At 33.5% G+C, this 18,471-nt stretch overlaps 1 protein-coding gene across 1 annotated transcript in view; it reads left to right on the top strand.

Moving 5' to 3' along the window:
- Positions 1-2,424: 2,424 nt before the first annotated feature.
- The window catches only part of LOC109050199 (putative methyltransferase NSUN7), a 33,351-nt gene continuing 17,304 nt past the window's right edge, over positions 2,425-18,471 (top strand). The window contains exons 1-4 of the mRNA XM_042738729.1: positions 2,425-2,586; positions 4,135-4,450; positions 16,098-16,156; positions 18,375-18,471. The exon at positions 18,375-18,471 is cut by the window's right edge and continues 40 nt beyond it. Coding sequence (XP_042594663.1) covers positions 4,138-4,450; positions 16,098-16,156; positions 18,375-18,471 — 469 coding nt within the window. The 5' untranslated portion in view covers positions 2,425-2,586; positions 4,135-4,137. The remainder of the gene's footprint in view (positions 2,587-4,134; positions 4,451-16,097; positions 16,157-18,374) is intronic.

The following is an 18,471-nucleotide window of genomic DNA, read 5'->3' as shown; positions in this document are numbered from 1 at the left end:
TGTGATGTTTGGATCTGTATTTTGTGATGACTGCAGCTTCTGCATTTATATAAAGTCTTTCCTTCTGAGTATATAATATTGGCATAATGTATAGTGAGAGAGAAAATGTTCATTAGAACTTAAACTACAGTGCAGTAGACAAATATGTAACTATAAGAGCAGTAACACTTTATAATAAATTATATTATAATTAAAGTGAATGCTGAATTGATTTTGATCATATCTAATGTATTTTTATTTTTTTTGAGTGATCTCAGATTTTTAGACCCAATTTACATTTCAAATAGAAATTGAAATTATGTGAATAAGAGTGTCCTAAGTTAAAAGTAGCCAATAAATAATAAATCTGTGAAAGTTATTTTAATTTAATTAACAGTTTTTTCTTTACAGTGAAAATGTTTTTTTTTTTTTTTTTTTTTTTTTTGGCTCGGAAACAATTTTGGCTCAGTAATGGCTATTCGTTTTCAGGTCAGTACTAAATAAAAAATAACATGTATTTTGTATGATGCCCCTTATTTTAGCAAAATACCAAAACTAAAGGCTATTAAAGTATGTATGACAAAGATTTTTGGTCCACATTATCTTTAAGGTGTTTAGTATGAATATATTAATTCACATATATTCAGTTTTGTTGAGTGTGGTCACTGAATGAGTAAACATCTTGATGTCGCTGGATAACAGTGAACTTAGTTTTACAATATAAATCTAATTGCAGTTGGTAGTGAAAATTACACAAAAATGTTGCAATGACAAAATATTGCACTAAATTAAAAGGTCAAATGTTACAAATAACTTGCAATATTGATGTTGTAATACTGGTAGCACTAATATGGACATTTGATGATATATTTTACAAAAAAGTAACAAATCTGAAAAAAGATATACTGTATAACAGATTTTTTGACTGTAGAAATATGTTTAATTCAGTATACACATAATCCCACAAGTCACAATTGTGACAGACCATAAAAAAATGTTCTCACACTTTTCCAAAAAAAAAATAATAATAATAATTATTATTATTATTGATTATTTCAAAAGGTTACTAATGACACATCATGTGGATATTTTCATTCCTGGGAAAAAATCGGGATTAAAACGGGTTAAGTCTTGTTTTCTGAAAAATGTATCAAAATGAAGTGAGTTTGTGCTTAAAACAAGATATCTTTCAGATTATTTTTATCAAAACAGAATAGTATTATTAAAACTAAGAAAAATACAATGCAAACTGAAAATATGAAAATAACGAATTCAAAATAATCTTAAAAACTATAATGGTATCTCAGCTATACTTAACATTGGTTCACATTAAATAAACCCACATTCAAGCATTATGGGAAGTAGTAAAAAAAAAAGTTGAGAAAATGTTCACAATATTGTTTTTCACAATATTATAATAATCTATAAATAACATTAAAATAATGTGCATGTGTAAAAACTTGTTAAAAATGAGTGTAAAAACAGTGTAAAAAATGTAATTTTAATAATTTTGTAAAACATTAGCTGTCTTTAGCTTTTAAATGCTTAGACTTATTGGCACAACATTTGGTGGAAATCATTGTCAGGATGTCCTAAAAGTGTCTAAAAAGTTACCACCTAGCCTTTAGAAGACATGTAGTAAATCTTGTCCAGCTTGCAGTAAATTCTGGCCAAGATTTATTCACAGACTCATAGTGGGACAAGCTGTATGAAGTCTGGTATCTGGTATCTAACCCGACATCACCTACACACTGAGTGTGTGTGTGTGTGTGTGTGTGTGTGTGTGTGTGTGTGTGTGTGTGTGTGTGTGTGTGTGTGTGTGTGTGTGTGTGTGTGGAGAACTTAATGTCAGGAAGTGTTAATTAAATGCCACATACATAACCATTCAAAGGTTGTTGTTTTTTTAAATGCTAAAAATGTAATGCTTTTTTTAGCCTACCCCAAGTATGGGTGATTTAATAAACTGTTGGATCGGGGAATGTGATCGATTCAGTCATCAAAACCTCACTCCATCCTGGAAACCAGAGTGTGGTAACCCTGATATTATGCATGTGTCCTCAGCAGCGCCGCACAGTTCTGTTCCTGTCCAGCAGACAGCAGCAGATCCTCACAGATTAAACCCGCAACACAACCACTAAACCAGGGTACACGGGTAGGAAGGGAAACACTAGTGCCTTTATTTCAATTTATTCATGGCGTGGTGACAGGTTTATATATATATATATATATATATATATATATATATATATATATATATATATATATATATATATATATATATATATATATATAAAACAGTTAAACATCGCGTGTTAAACATTGCGGGAGTTTTTGTGTAATTCTTTGATGTTTTGAATCTATGATAGAACTTCTTATTCCAGCTACAGTAAACCGTACTGAGAGCGCTCGTGAAGTAAGCATCTCCCGTCGCTATGGAGACGGAATCTCTCCTGCGTCATCCGACTGTAAACTTCTGCTGCTTCCAGCTCCAGACTGTTTGTGTTCGCTAAAGTTTCTCAAACAGACGCAGATTTATTCGTCTGATCGTGCAGACTTTCACAGAAACAGCGATGTTTTCATAAGAGCTGCAGGACTCAAGAATTTCCGGTAAGTAACGTCTTTTTGTCATTATTTAACACCCTGAAACACTGAAAGATGTAAACAACTCCCTGCAGTGATCTACGTTAGATATTATCACATTGTTAAAGTGTTTTACACAATACATCATCATCATTAATCAGAGAACAGTTACTCTGATGTTTTGTTTTGTTTCGCACAGATGTTTTGTATTGAATATCTCTGCTCTAATAAATGAGAATAATGATTTTGGGAAATTATTTCAACCAACGTGAAAAAAAGAAAATAAAATACTATAGTAATTTATAGTAAATACTATATTGTTTTTAAACCATGTAGTAGTAAAGCGTATTATACTGTAAATATTATAGGATTTACAACACTTTGTTAATGAATGCTGTGTCATGCTATAGTATTATCTATAGTACTGTAATAAATACTGTAGTATACTTGAGTTTTTACGACAGTAAACTGTAGTGTATTGTAGTATAATTAGTTGTAGAAAACTTAGTACAGTATTTGGTAAAGTAATTTGTTTATATTGCTATAGTTGTTATATTACCGCAGCAGCTATAGAATTACCACAACAAATTAATTCAAGTACTTCACTATAGTATAGTTAAAAACACTAAATTATTTACTTTAAATTACTATAGTATTTTTTTCATGTGGGTAACTGTATGGTTATAATCATGTCGTATTTGAATAAAGTATGCTTATATATTTTGATTCCCATATTATTGCTATTTACAGTAATGATTAAAAGTATTTGGAGTCATGTAAATGTAACACAAATCTGCGTTCGATCAAGTGTCTGTCGATTTAATGCATTAAATGCACCTGCTTTTCTTCATTGTTTTAGCTTCTTATCTTCTTATATTAAAATGTTTTGATGGTGAAGTCTGCTTGTGCTTCTTTTTACAACAAATGGCACTTGATTTTATTATGACATAAAGATTTTTATTTTATTTCCCGATATATTAGAGAATAGAATAAAAAAAAAGTGCAGTATTTTTGTCTTGTTTTCTGTCACAAATATTTCAACATTATTATTAAATTAAGATACAGTTATTTTAGTAGTGAAATTACTTAAAATATTATGTTTTGATTTCTGAAAAATGTATTAAAATTCAGTAAAAAATATCTGGGTATTTTTTAATGGGGTTTCAGAAAAAGTTCAAACAAAACTCTTTGTCTTACTCCATACATAATTTATTTATTTTTTTTTTTTTGAGTGTAAACTTTGAAAGCTTGTTTCTGCCAAAGGATGAAAAATAAAATAAAATGTGATTGTGACTTTTTCTCACAGTTAAGACTTTTTTCTTACAATTCTAAATAAATGTCAGAATTGCAAGATATAAACTTAGAATTGTAAAAAAAAAAACTTTTTAAATGTATTTATTTATTTTCCATGACAGAAACCATAATCTTCCATAATAAACTCAATTAATTTTGAAATTTATTTTAGAAAACAAGACCAAAATGAATGCATGTTTTATAATGGAAACCAAGACAAAAATACTAAGTAATAAAATGTTTTTTGCAGTGTTTGATTATGAATTTGTGTGTGTGTGTCAGAGGATGGTCAGGAAAAGCGGCGTTGCGCGTCGTTCATCGAAGCGTGGCTCTCAGATCTCGGCTCTCAAGCATCTCTCTCTGCTGGATCCGGCTCCCGCAGAACCTCCTCTGCTCCAGACCGGTTCAGAAGAGAGTCCCGTCTGTCCAGACCGGGTTTACCTGCACGCGGCTGCCATCTTTCAGAGCACACACCTGGAGAAACCCCCCGCTCACAGGCTCATCAGCTACGGGAAGAGGTCAGAGGTCAGACTGCCTGTCGCCAAGGACGAGGCTTCTCAGCGATCAGCGTATCAGCTCGCCTTCAACACGCTCAAATGTAAGTGTGAATCGTGTTTACTAGAGAAATTACTACATCGATACTCAGTTCACACTCGGCCACAAGTGCACTGCAAAAATAATTTTTTACTTAGTCTTGTTTTCCATTACAAATATCTAACATGTTTTGAATCAAGTTACAGTTTCTTTACTTGTCTTGTTTTCTGAAAAATAAAAAAGCGTAAAATAAGAACAAATATCTGCCAATTGGGTCAGAAAAACAAGTTTAATTTAAAGAGAAAACAAGATTATTTTTCTGACTATTTTGGCAGATGCAAATGCTTATTTTAAGCAAAAACTCACTTAATTCTGATGCATTTTTTCAGAAAATAAAACTTAATATAAAGACATTCATATCAAGTCATTCTGGTTCTCCAGTACATGTCTATTTTTTTATGTTATTTTAGTTTTTTGTATTGGAATATATTATGTAAATTTTGTTATTTTAAACACACACACACACACACACACACACACACACACATATATATATATATATATATATATATATTATTTATGTATAAAAGTTAATATGTAGAATAACGTGCATTGTTGAATCATTCATAAGAGCAGGAATGTGTTTTTTAAAAATATCAAATCTATTTTAAGAGTGTTAATGTTCACATACTGTTATGAACATGTTATTTCTCAATGTTCTTCAGATGTAAAGTTATAATTTTTTTTTTTTAATGTTTCTTGGATATGCAAATGTTAACGGAACATTCCATTCTATTGTTTTGCAAACATTTTGGGAATGTTACTTTTGAATGTTCTCTGAGCGTTCTAAAACAAGTAGTAACATTTAAAAAAAACATTGAATGGACATCCAACTGAAACATTTCAGAAATAAAACGTTTAATGTCTGATGTATGAAGATGTCGTTGTGCTAATGTTTTCTGAACATCATTAAAGACCAGATAAGTTACAGATTTCATCCCTTGTGATGGTCAGTATCTGTTAGCACTGTGTCCTTTTAGCAGAATATTTAATCTGCTGGTTCTCCAGAGGACGACTGCTTTAATGAGCGCCGTACATGTCTGCTTAACCACCACTAACTAATGAGTCTCTTTGTGCCCAAGAGACTAAGACAGAGTCAGTACATTCTGTACTGTGTGAGGATCAGCGCTGGGTGAGCATCACAATTAAAGCTACACTATGCAAGTTTTTGATCAAAATGAACAATGTGTTTTTAATGAGAGAGTACTAAAATCAGGTTCTCAACTCATGTCTTTACTCAGACAGACTATACTCTGTTTTTTAAGTTTATATATATATATATACATTTTATGTATTCTATTTTTAAATCAAAATAAATTTACTGCAGAAGCAAAATGAGTTAGGATATTAAAGGGATAGTTCACTCAAAAATGTAAATTGGTTAATCTTTGAAACACGAATTAAGACATTTTTAATGAAGTCTGAGAGTTTTCTGTCCCTCGTTTTAAAGTCCAGGTAACAAAATCCCCCCAAAAAGAGCTAAACATGTAATAAATGCATTGTAAAATGAATTGAATGCTGTAATTCAAATCTTGTGAAGAGATACAACCATTTTATATGATGAACAGATTTAATTTAGGCTTTTATTGACACATAAACACAGAGTGAATCACAGGGTAAACATGCGTGTTCTGTATTTAACGTGTAAGGTTTGGATGGAAATAAAAATCCAAATTAAATCTGTTCATCATGTAAAGCAATCATATCTCTTCAGAAGACTTGGATTAAAACGTTTATTATCAATGCTTTTATGACCTTTTTGGATCTTTTAGGTTTTGTAAACTCAGGTTTCATAAAAATGTCTTAATTTGATTCTTATGTGTCTTATGGGTTTAGAACAACATGACGGTGAGTAAAAGACGACAGAGTCTTGTTATTAGAATCATTTTTTTAAGTGTATTTTCATTTAAAACAACAAGAAACAATATTTCTGTGTCTCAGGAGAAGCTTCTGAGAATCAGGAAACGTGTCCATTTGCTTTCTATTTAATCACATTGCTGTGTTAGAAACATTTGAGGCATTAATGAGATCTCATTCATGATAAATGGCTATGCGAGCTGAATTGCTAGAGTGATTTGAATTTAATTTCTTCATTCTGCTACCCATAATGCAACAGGTCAGTCGGCCAATCATCTGCTGTCTGAGCAGCTGATAAGGGTGATGAGATACGGAGATTGATTTCTCTGTGTGTGTCGCTGAAGAACATAGGGCCAGTGTCAGGCGTTATCCTTCCATCAGTGTCCTAGTGTGGATAAACACCAATCCTACATTTCCCAGAATGCCTTTCTGCTGCCATCCGCAGGTTTGACGCCTCATCAGCATTCATTAGGCAGAATTAGGAGTTAAGACATGATCACAGATGTCTTACTAGCGTCTCTGGGTATTTACATGCACCTTAATTAGAGGCACTAATGAGATGCAGACGCTTGTTTCGAGCTGAATGTTAATATGAAGCTCTTCGTGGCGTGATGAGATTGCACAATAAATACAAACACAGTCTGTGAAGAATATGTGATACTCTGATGCTGTATATTTTAGTCATTTTCAGTGGAAGTCTAATAAATAAAACAATATTTTTTTTTACAGAACAATTACAATTTTTTTTTACAAACTGTAAAATACAATTGTGATTAATATTATTAATTAATAAAATAATATATAATATTATAATGTAAAAGTTGAGTATATAATAATTTAGTTTTACAGTAGAATTGTAAAAGTAAATATTTATTATTAAATAAAATATAAGAAATATATTGCTATTTGAATACTGTTATTCTGTAAAAATTGAGAATTTAATTTTTTTTTACAGAACAGTTGTAAAATAAAATTATTATCATTATTAAATACAATATTATATATATATTATATATTTATAATTAATATTATAAAAAATATATTACTATTTTATTTTTTACTATTACTATTTTTATTTTTATTTGTAACTAATGTTCTGCAAAAAAATATATATTTTACAATTAAAATGTAGAATAAAACTATTATTATAACAGTACTGTTTTAAAATAAAAATATTATTGTTATTAATTGTAAAACAATATTATAATGATTTATTAGTAAAATAAAGAATTAACAGCTATATAACTATTGTAATAATTAAACTGTACAAAAATAAGTATTTAATAACAAAAGTTATACTTTACAGTTATATTATTATATTAACTTTTGTATCATTATAAAATAATAATTATTTAATACTTAAATACTATTAAATAATTTATTTTACGTAACAATGTATTACAATACATATATATTATTTATTTAATATTTTATTTAATCTTAATAATCATAATAAATATTTAAAAATGTAATTTTATTGTCTCATATATGTGTGTGTGTGTGTGCGTGTGTGTGTGTGTGTGTGTGTGTGATTTTATTGTGTTTTTTTTTGTTTTTGTTTTTTTATTTTATGTTATTTAAATGTGTTCAGATTTATTTATATTTATTAGAGGTTTAATCACATCTCTATCAGCACTAGTACTAGTGATAATTGATTTAAACAGCACTAAATGTTTACATGTAAACAGCTGAAGGCTGTATAACATTGAAGCATGTTTAAAAGCTGATTTTGCAGCAGTGAGAGCAGCACAGTCAGATGAGATCAGAAATGAGACTGAAGCTTGTGATATCGATGTGGCTGTTTTGGTTTGGCGAGCATGTTTCACATGAGACCGCACACCTGGGAAAACCTGCTTTAATCTTTCTTAACTCCACGCTGCACAATCAATACACACACAAACGTGACTCACATACACACTAGCTCTGTGTGTGCTGGACACACACACACATCAGGAGATCTACAGAAAAATAGTTTTGCATTTGCCCTCCTTGTGAGTTTTTAAACTAGTCCAGTTCAATTCAATTGAAGTTTATTTGTACAGTGCTTTTTATGATACAAATCATTGCAAAGCAACTTTACAGAAAATTAAGTTTCTACAATATTTGTATTGTATACAACTGTCTTGTTTCTGTCTTTGCAGTGAAATACACGCAAACAGTTGAACAGATGCAAAAGTGAAAAGACAAATAGTGTAAGCAAATTTTGCAATTAAAATGTTGTTGTAGATGATTAAAAACATTTGTCCTTGTAATGAAAATGGGGTTGTAAAGGGTTGAATAGATTTGTATTTGCAGTGAACTTAGTTATAAATGGTTCAATTTACTTTGCAGTGTAAATGTAGATGTTAATGTTAAAATGTATTTGTATTTGCAGTGTAAATGTGGTTGTAGATGGTTAAATTGGTTTGCATTTGCAGTGAAAATATAGTTGTAAAGGGTTAAATTGATTTGTATTTGCAGTGAAAATGTAGTTGTAAAAGGTTAAACTGATTTGTATTTGCAGTGAAAATGTGGTTGCAGGTGGTTAAATTGGTTTATATTTGCAGTGAAAATGTGGTTGTTATGGTTTAAATAGATCTGTATTTGCAGTGAAAGTGCGGCTGTAAAGGGTTAAATAGATCTGTCTTCGCAGTGAAAGTGCGGCTGTAAAGGGTTAAATAGATCTGTATTCGCAGTGAAAATGCGGCTGTAAAGGGTTAAATAGATCTGTATTCGCAGTGAAAGTGCGGCTGTAAAGGGTTAAATAGATCTGTATTCGCAGTGAAAGTGCGGCTGTAAAGGGTTAAATAGATCTGTATTCGCAGTGAAAGTGCGGCTGTAAAGGGTTAAATAGATCTGTATTCGCAGTGAAAGTGCGGCTGTAAAGGGTTAAATAGATCTGTATTTGCAGTGAAAGCGCGGCTGTAAAGGGTTAAATAGATCTGTATTCGCAGTGAAAGCGCGGCTGTAAAGGGTTAAATAGATCTGTATTCGCAGTGAAAGTGCGGCTGTAAAGGGTTAAATAGATCTGTCTTCGCAGTGAAAATGCGGCTGTAAAGGGTTAAATAGATCTGTATTTGCAGTGAAAATGCGGCTGTAAAGGGTTAAATAGATCTGTATTTGCACTGAAAATGCGGCTGTAAAGGGTTATATAGATCTGTATTCGCAGTGAAAGTGCGGCTGTAAAGGGTTAAATAGATCTGTATTCGCAGTTAAAATGCGGCTGTAAAGGGTTAAATAGATCTGTATTCACAGTGAAAGTGCGGCTGTAAAGGGTTAAATAGATCTGTATCTGCAGTGAAAGTGCGGCTGTAAAGGGTTAAATAGATCTGTATCTGCAGTGAAAGTGCGGCTGTAAAGGGTTAAATAGATCTGTATCTGCAGTGAAAGTGCGGCTGTAAAGGGTTAAATAGATCTGTATTTGCAGTGAAACTGCGGCTGTAAAGGGTTAAATAGAGCTTGTGATATCGATGTGGCTGTTTTGGTTTGGCGAGCATGTTTCACATGAGACCGCACACCTGGGAAAACCTGCTTTAATCTTTCTTAACTCCACGCTGCACAATCAATACACACACAAACGTGACTCACATACACACTAGCTCTGTGTGTGCTGGACACACACACATCAGGAGATCTACAGAAAAATAGTTTTGCATTGGCCCTCCCAGTGATTTTTTAAACTAGTTCAGTTCAATTCAATTGAAGTTTATTTGTACAGTGCTTTTTATGATACAAATCATTGCATAGCAACTTTACAGAAAATTAAGTTTCTACAATATTTGTATTGTATACAACTGTCTTGTTTCTGTCTTTGCAGTGAAATACACGCAAAACAGTTGAACAGATGCAAAAGTGAAAAGACAAATAGTGTAAGCAAATTTTGCAATTAAAATGTTGTTGTAGATGATTAAAAACATTTGTCCTTGTAATGAAAATGGGGTTGTAAAGGGTTGAATAGATTTGTATTTGCAGTGAACTTAGTTATAAATGGTTCAATTTACTTTGCAGTGTAAATGTAGATGTTAATGTTAAAATGTATTTGTATTTGCAGTGTAAATGTGGTTTGTAAAGTGGTTGCTAATGTGTTGCTAGGCGGTTGCTAGGGTGTTCTGAGTGGTTGCTAGGTTTGTATTTGCAGTGAAAATGTAGTTGTAAAAGGTTAAACTGATTTGTATTTGCAGTGAAAATGTGGTTGCAGGTGGTTAAATTGGTTTATATTTGCAGTGAAAATGTGGTTGTTATGGTTTAAATAGATCTGTATTTGCAGTGAAAGTGCGGCTGTAAAGGGTTAAATAGATCTGTATTCGCAGTGAAAGTGCGGCTGTAAAGTGTTAAATAGATCTGTATTCGCAGTGAAAATGCGGCTGTAAAGGGTTAAATAGATCTGTATTCGCAGTGAAAATGCGGCTGTAAAGGGTTAAATAGATCTGTATTCGCAGTGAAAGTGCGGCTGTAAAGGGTTAAATAGATCTGTCTTCGCAGTGAAAATGCGGCTGTAAAGGGTTAAATAGATCTGTATTTGCAGTGAAAGTGCGGCTGTAAAGGGTTAAATAGATCTGTATTTGCAGTGAAAGGTGCGGCTGTAAAGGGTTAAATAGATCTGTATTTGCAGTGAAAGTGCGGCTGTAAAGGGTTAAATAGATCTGTATTCGCAAGTGAAAAATGCGGCTGTAAAGGGTTAAATAGATCTGTATTCGCAGTGAAAGTGCGGCTGTAAAGGGTTAAATAGATCTGTATTTTGAAAGTGCAGTGTAAAAAATAGATGTATTTCCAGTGAAAGTGCAGCTGTAAAGGGTTAAATAGATCTGTATTCGCAGTGAAAGTGCGGCTGTAAAGGGTTAAATAGATCTGTCTTCACAGTGAAAATGCGGCTGTAAAGGGTTAAATAGATCTGTATTTCCAGTGAAAGTGCGGCTGTAAAGGGTTAAATAGATCTGTATTTCCAGTGAAAGTGCGGCTGTAAAGGGTTAAATAGATCTGTATTTCCAGTGAAAGCGCGGCTGTAAAGGGTTAAATAGATCTGTGTTCGCAGTGAAAGTGCGGCTGTAAAGAGTTAAATAGATCTGTATTTGCAGTGAATGTGTGATTGCAGATGGTTACATAGAAGCAAGACTGAAAAGACATTGTACAGTTTGCAAATGATGTAAGAAACAAGTCGGTGTGTGTTTTCTGGATATTGGTCTGTAGATGTGGTTTGATTCTGTCTCTCTCTTGTTGAATATGAGATCAAATCCATGAAATGCAAACGAAGCAGGCTTGGGTTGTAAAGGGCAGAGACTTTATTGGTCCGGTGACCTTACAGACGCCGTGATCACGCTAACTCTGCACTTATAAGAGTGGAGGGGCGTCTGCATGATTCCACTGCGGCTTCATCAGTTTTCATCAGGTTTGCGAGTGCAGAGACACGTCTGGAGGAGATTGGAGCTGAATTGTTTTAGGGTTCGTGGGATTGTTGCAGTTCACTGGAGGAGATAAAGGCTTTTTAGCTGAGCAGAAAATCCACAGGGTTCATTGTGATTTTGTCCTTGAGCAGCAGAACGGTTCCCCTGCCAGAAATACCGCGGTAAATATCAGCCTGCAGCAGATCCAGAGCATGGAACTCATGCAAATGGCCTGATTAAAGCTCTGGACCAAACTGAGTCGTTTCTCACGCTGGGTTCCTTCTCTTCTGACAGATAGATGAGTGTGTTTGTGTGTGTTTCACACATATAAGAGATAAAGTAGAGAAATGGAGCTCCGTCCTTTGTGTTCATCTGTCACGCGCTCATATTTCTCTTTTTCCTTTCATTTGCTGTTCTTTTCTCTGCTGTCATCCGTCACTGGACTCTCTCCGTGTCACATGACTCTGCCCAAATGTATGACATCATTAATTCTGTTTAATGACTCCACCCAGAGTGATGACATCATTGATCCTGCATCAAGACTGATTGTATAACACAACTCACTACAATATTATAAACATGTCTATAATGATATTTGGTAAATGTTTTGTTTGTGTTAGATTACATTATTATGTTTCTTCCTACCATTTATAGCGCTGTATATATTTACTTTTATTTTAAACAGAATTTAATTATTTATTATCTATTTTACTCACTCATTTATTAACTTACTTTAATCTAAGTATTTGCTTTTATTCTAGTATTTATTCTAATGTTTAATCATTTATGTATTTTAATAAATTATTATGTATTTATTTTTGTGTATTTGTTATTTATTTATTTTAATTTAATATGTTTGATTACTTATTTAGTTATTTTAGGTCCTGTTTACACTTGGTATTAAGATGCGTTTTGGTCGATTGGATCACAAGTGGACGATGGAGACACATATCCGTTTACACCTGCTGTTTTAATCCGTCTCTTCTGTCCACTTTTCCTCCTCAGTCCACCCAGAGCGATTATTGCTGCTTCTTTAAACCAACAACCTTCAGCAAGAACCACTTAGCAAAACACAGCGTGATCTCAGTAAACGACCCTGAACAGATCAGCTTTTCTCCTCAGCGGTGCGATAAACATGATTTTCATTCTGCCGGGGTTCCAGAACATTAGAGAGACTGCAGATTTACTCTGTCAGGTGTTTCTCCACCGAGAGTTTGGCTGAGGAGCTGCTGTAAATGTGATCTATGTGATGACCATAGCTGGAGTTTGTATCGGCCTCTTGTGCTTTTCCAGCCTCTTTCTTAGTCCCGCCCCTGCTCTCCTCTGATTGGACAACAGCTGTGCTGTGGCCACACCCACATGCAGTGCTGATTGCTTGATTATTAGATGAGTTGACTGCATCCAGAGTGATGACATCATTGATCCATCATCATGACTTGTGTGATGACCAGCTGTCTAATGTAGGGTTAAAGTGCCCCTATTATGCCATTTTAAGGTTGCTAATATTGTTTTATGAGCCTCTTAAAACAGGTTTACATGCATGCAAGGTCAAGAAACACGTTAGTTTTCTCAAAAAAAAAAAAAGATTTAATTTTACCTCATTTCTAAATTATTTGTAAATGACTCCTGAGAAGCAGTTCAAAGAATTAGCCTCTCTAAACCTCTCCATTCCGTGACCCCTCACTGCTGTGATTGGTCAGATGGTGCAGTCCTTTGTGATTGGTCCAGAGCCGTAGAAATTGGAAATTTACTGTGTTTGTGGGCAGGCAAGTTGGCGACGTAGAACGCGTGCAGACATTATGCAAATTTGTTCCTTGGTGACGTAGAGCTGTAACAGAATAAAATTCGAATTTCTGACGACTCGTTTAGGCGATTGCGAGCCGGCTCTTTTTTTGATTAACAATAACTTCATTTATCATGCACTGTCAGCTTCACTACTTTGCAGATAATTTATGTTCACATACAGCTACATGACACACTGCATGAAAGGTAATATTCGAAAAGGAATAATTGAGACACTTTAATGACACAGACCCTCAAAATAAACATCTTTGTGGTTTCTTGTGTAAAGACACAATTTATGCAATAGAAAATAATAGTATAAATATGTCTAAAATATTATTCTGAAAATATGTTGTTTCTATTAAGCTACATTATTCTGCGTTTTCCTAAGCATTATAGGACTGTTTATTTATTTATTTACTTAAAAAAAAATCTGATTACTTATTAATTTGTTTTAACCTAATGTTTATTCATTTTAACCACATTTTTTATTTTATATTTTTTTTTTTATTTTTTGATTTACTCAATTATTTAGTTAGATTATTTATTTGTTTCAATGTATTTTTTTTAATTGTAACTCATCATTATTTATTATTGTTTATTTATTTGTTCTGTTTTAATCTGTTTTTTTTTTTTTGCTTTAATCTAGTGTTTATGTCATTTAATCTAATTTTTGATTATTTATTTTGATCTCATTTGTAATTATTATTTGTTTGTTTGTTTATTTATTCCTTTATTCGCTTATTTATTTTATCTGGTTATGTATTTATTTTTGTTTTATCAAATGTCTGTTCATTTATTTCAGTCTGTTTTATTCTTTCTTTATTTATTTATTTTAAAACAATTTATATATTATTTATTTACTATTTGTTTGTACTTATTCATTTTAACAAAATTTTTGATTATTTATTTTAACCTATTTTGTAATTGTTTATCATTTATTTATTTGTTTAATTACTCATTTATTTACTTTTTAAAATCTAATTATGTATTTATTTGTATTTTATTCAATGTTTAATTATTATTTATTTTAATCTTATATCTGATTTTACAATATTTTTTTTTTTTTCTGTAAATATTCTATGGACCGCCTCTCTTCTCTGATTGGATAAGAGCTGTGCTGTGGCCACGCCCATACACAGTGCCGACTGCTTTATTAACAGCTGATGCGCTCCGCTGGAGGTCATTATCTCTCCTGCCTTCAGTCTGTGTTGTAGATTTTAAATGTTTGAACAATTAATCGCTTAATGAGTCACAGATCAGAAGGTTAAAGACTGGCTCATGAATCACATCCAAGGAAGAGAGATTTCCTCATTTATTAACACTCTCTATGTGTGTGAGAGAGATTCTTCTCAGTGAATTTATGATCATATTTGCTGATATTTCTTGCCCACACACAGTGACGGTCCTCTGTCAGGCCGGATGAATGGGATGTTTGTGGTTGTCATGGAAACGGTAGATGGGCGTAGACGGAGATCACAGCTGTCAATCACGAAAAGAGCCTTATCTTCACTCTCACACACATCATTCACACAACTCCAGCAAGATTCCTTCAGATGCTGCCGCTGTACCTGCTCGAGATCAGCAGCCACTAAAAACAGCCACACAAATCCCACATGACTGATTTCCCTCTGACTCGCATGCAAGCGTTATGGAAAACTCACGGCTCTCTCTCTGCGCTCGGGGAGACAGATGCCTGCTTTATGATATGTAATTCAAGTGCTATTCTCCAGAGAAATGAAATAAAAATGTATTAGGTTTTCTGTTTTTACTAACTCTGGGAAAATGAGCTATAAAAGATATTTGTGCGTCCTCTGCCTTTGATCTTTTTAACGTACGCAAATATAATTTTTGCTGAATTCTGAATTCATCAGATTGATTCAGTTCAGAGGTTCAGTGAATGCGGGAATATGTGGGAGATGTTTTATGTTTAAAGGAGTATTTTTCACTCTCATGTTGCTTGTATTATTTTTTATTGCTTTAAAGGGGTCGTATGATGCGATTCCAAATTTTCCTTTCTCTTTGGAGTGTTACAAGCTCTTGGTGAATAAAGAAGATCTGTGAAGTTGCAAAGACTAAAGTCTCAAATCCAAAGAGATATTATTTATAAAAGTTAACACTCGTCCACGTCCCCCTGAAATGGCTCGTTCTAACACACCCCCACATATCTACGTCACTGTGGGAAGATTTGCATAACACCGCCCAGATGTTCACGCAAAGAAAGAAGGTGTACCTTTTATTCTCGTTGTAGTATTGTTGTTGCCGTCACCATGTCGTATAGACACTGTGTGTTTCACTGTGAGAGAGAAACTACTTTGTTTGGCCTTCCAAAAGAGGATGATATCCGCTCCGTCATGCCTGGAGGTGATCCGTGCTGGTCGCTGAGGAAATACATCAACGTTGCACCGCGGCTCACTCTAGACCTCCGGTCTGTGGTCTTAAAGCATTATTTATGTACTGTTATAATGTTTATTAATATTTTGAATTAGCTTTTATTTTATTTTATTTTACTTAATTTTATTTATTCTATTTTATTTATTCTATTTTATTGCATGCAATATGCAATATTTACCTTTTTGTTCGTGTGTGTGTGTGTGTGTGTGTGTGTGTATCTGGACTCATTTGAATGTGTTTTTTATCTCGTTTCTGTAGATCAGGAGCTTCTGGAGGACGTCTTGATTGACAGCTGCTTCTGTCTCTCACAGCCAATGGTGAGTGAAGGGCGGGAATCTGTGTGTGTGTGTGTGTGTGTGTGTGTGTGTGTGTGTGTGTGTGTGTGTGTGTGTCTGCCTTCCTAATGAAACAGAATGTCCATAAATGACTAAAAACTCCCAGAATGCACTGCATGTGGTAAATGTGACTGCTGATGGCCGTGGTGAAAAGACACTCACAAACGCTCAGCTGCGCATTTATTTTACACACATTCACACCCTTGTGCATAGATACACACATACACACACACACTGGAGGCTGAAATACAGCTGCTGTAAAGGATGAATCGTTTGTCCGCTGCTGCTTTGGCAGGTCGTTACTCTGAATCTTAAGAGAGACCATAAACTCTGAACACAATGAACCACAAACACACACACACACACACACACACACACACACACACACACACACACAGAATGACCTCTAACGAACTGATGCTAATGTTAATCAGCAGATTAGCACACACTGACAACACCAGAATCCCTACACAGACACTCACACACACACACACACACACACACACACACACACACACACACACACACACACACACACATATCTAATGCTCAGAAGTTGCTCTTTCAAAGCTCATGAGTTGTAAATGAAACAAAGATTATTAGAGTTCGTTTTGCAAGAAAAGACTAAGTCAGTCTTTCTACTTTAAAAAAAATCAAGTTCAATTAAATGTGTTACTTTCTGTTTCTTTGTAATTATATGTGGTATTTATTAGCAATATATATATATATATATATATATATACACACACACACACATATATATACATATTTCAGCATGTTTCATGTGTCTGTGATTTGTCTTCTAATATTCCTTATGAGAAATATAAATCTAAATCAAGTCAAATGAGTCACTAGTTGTCATCCAGTAAGAATACAGAGAGAGAGAAACAAATGCGGCTCAGATCAGTTGTTAATTGAGTTCATAACACTTTACTGTAAGGTTTTATTTGTTAGCATTAAAACCTCCAAAACTAAAATAAAAAATACAAAACCACAACAAAATGTCTTAAACATCTATTAAAATTAAATTAAAGTAAAAACTGAATATATTAATAAAAATGAATTCAAAATAAAAACTATAATTTTGAAAGTATCTTGGTGTCTCTAAGATAACACAGAAAAACAAAAACACACATTGACACTAGAAAGATTGTAAACAGCCACTGAGTTTATTATTTTATTATGTTTTATTTAAAAAAATGAAATTTAAAATGAATTAAATTAATAACTTAATTGAATTAAATTATTATTATTATTATTTACAAATACAAGTTTAACTTTGGTATCTGGTCACAGTTTGGGCCATTGTGAGATGCATCTAGAAAAATATCTTAATTTGTTCCCCGTTTTATCTCACTGCTGTCAAGAACTGAGATATTATTGAGATCTGAGATGATAACTGAGATCTCATTTGTGATTTCTGCTTCCCTGTGAGTGTGTGTTTCCTGCGTGTATTGATCAGATAGAGCCTGAGTTCACTCTCAGTGTGTGTGTGTGTGTGTGTGATTGTGTTCGTGTGTGCGTTTGTGTGTGTGTGTGTGTGTGTGTCCTGCTGTCTAATGGGTCTCAGCTATTAGGTCAGTAGCGCTGAACCCATCAGAGACGCAGTTACCCAGCGACACGAGAGGAATCTCAGGGGTCTGAGTCTGACCTTCACTGAGGACAAACACAAAGCAGAATAAACCTCCAGCTGCTGCTCATGATTACGCTTCAGAAAAGACAAAACGAAAGGAAACTGTCTGGAACAGTTCGTACGAGCCGGAGAAACTTCTAAACCCAGAGCTGCATTTAAACCACCGAACTGAGCGCTTACACTGACTTCTGAGACAGAAAAAAACATGTGAAATCAGTGTCTAAACAGACAAAAAACTACAAATTAATTCAAAATATTATTAAAAACTATAATATTATCTCAATTATACTAAGATAACACAAAACGACTGATAACAGGAAGTTGTAAACAGCCAGTCAAATTATATTATATTATATTATATTATATTATATTATATTATATTATATTATAAAAACTTAAATAAATGAATGCCTTTTTATACCTTAATTTTTAAAACTTAAGAAACATTCAGAAGTAGCAAGTTCTTCAGTCGTGTATTATCAGTTTAAGCAGCTATCTTTATGAGCAGACTGTTTGTGTTGTATTATAAAGGAAAGCCGCTCTGTCTCTGTCTGTCTCTCTCTGCAGCCGGTCCACAGCATGAGTCTGGTGGCCGTCTTGCTCACTGACTTAATGGACAGGAAGTTCCTCCCACGTCCGCCAGCAGCCAATCAGGAGGAGGAGG

This window comes from Cyprinus carpio, chromosome B14 (genome assembly GCF_018340385.1).
Source record: "Cyprinus carpio isolate SPL01 chromosome B14, ASM1834038v1, whole genome shotgun sequence".
In the NCBI taxonomy this organism is placed as follows: domain Eukaryota; kingdom Metazoa; phylum Chordata; class Actinopteri; order Cypriniformes; family Cyprinidae; genus Cyprinus; species Cyprinus carpio.
The sequence above is the reverse complement of the archived record's forward strand: the minus strand, read 5'-3'. Positions and strand labels throughout refer to the sequence as shown.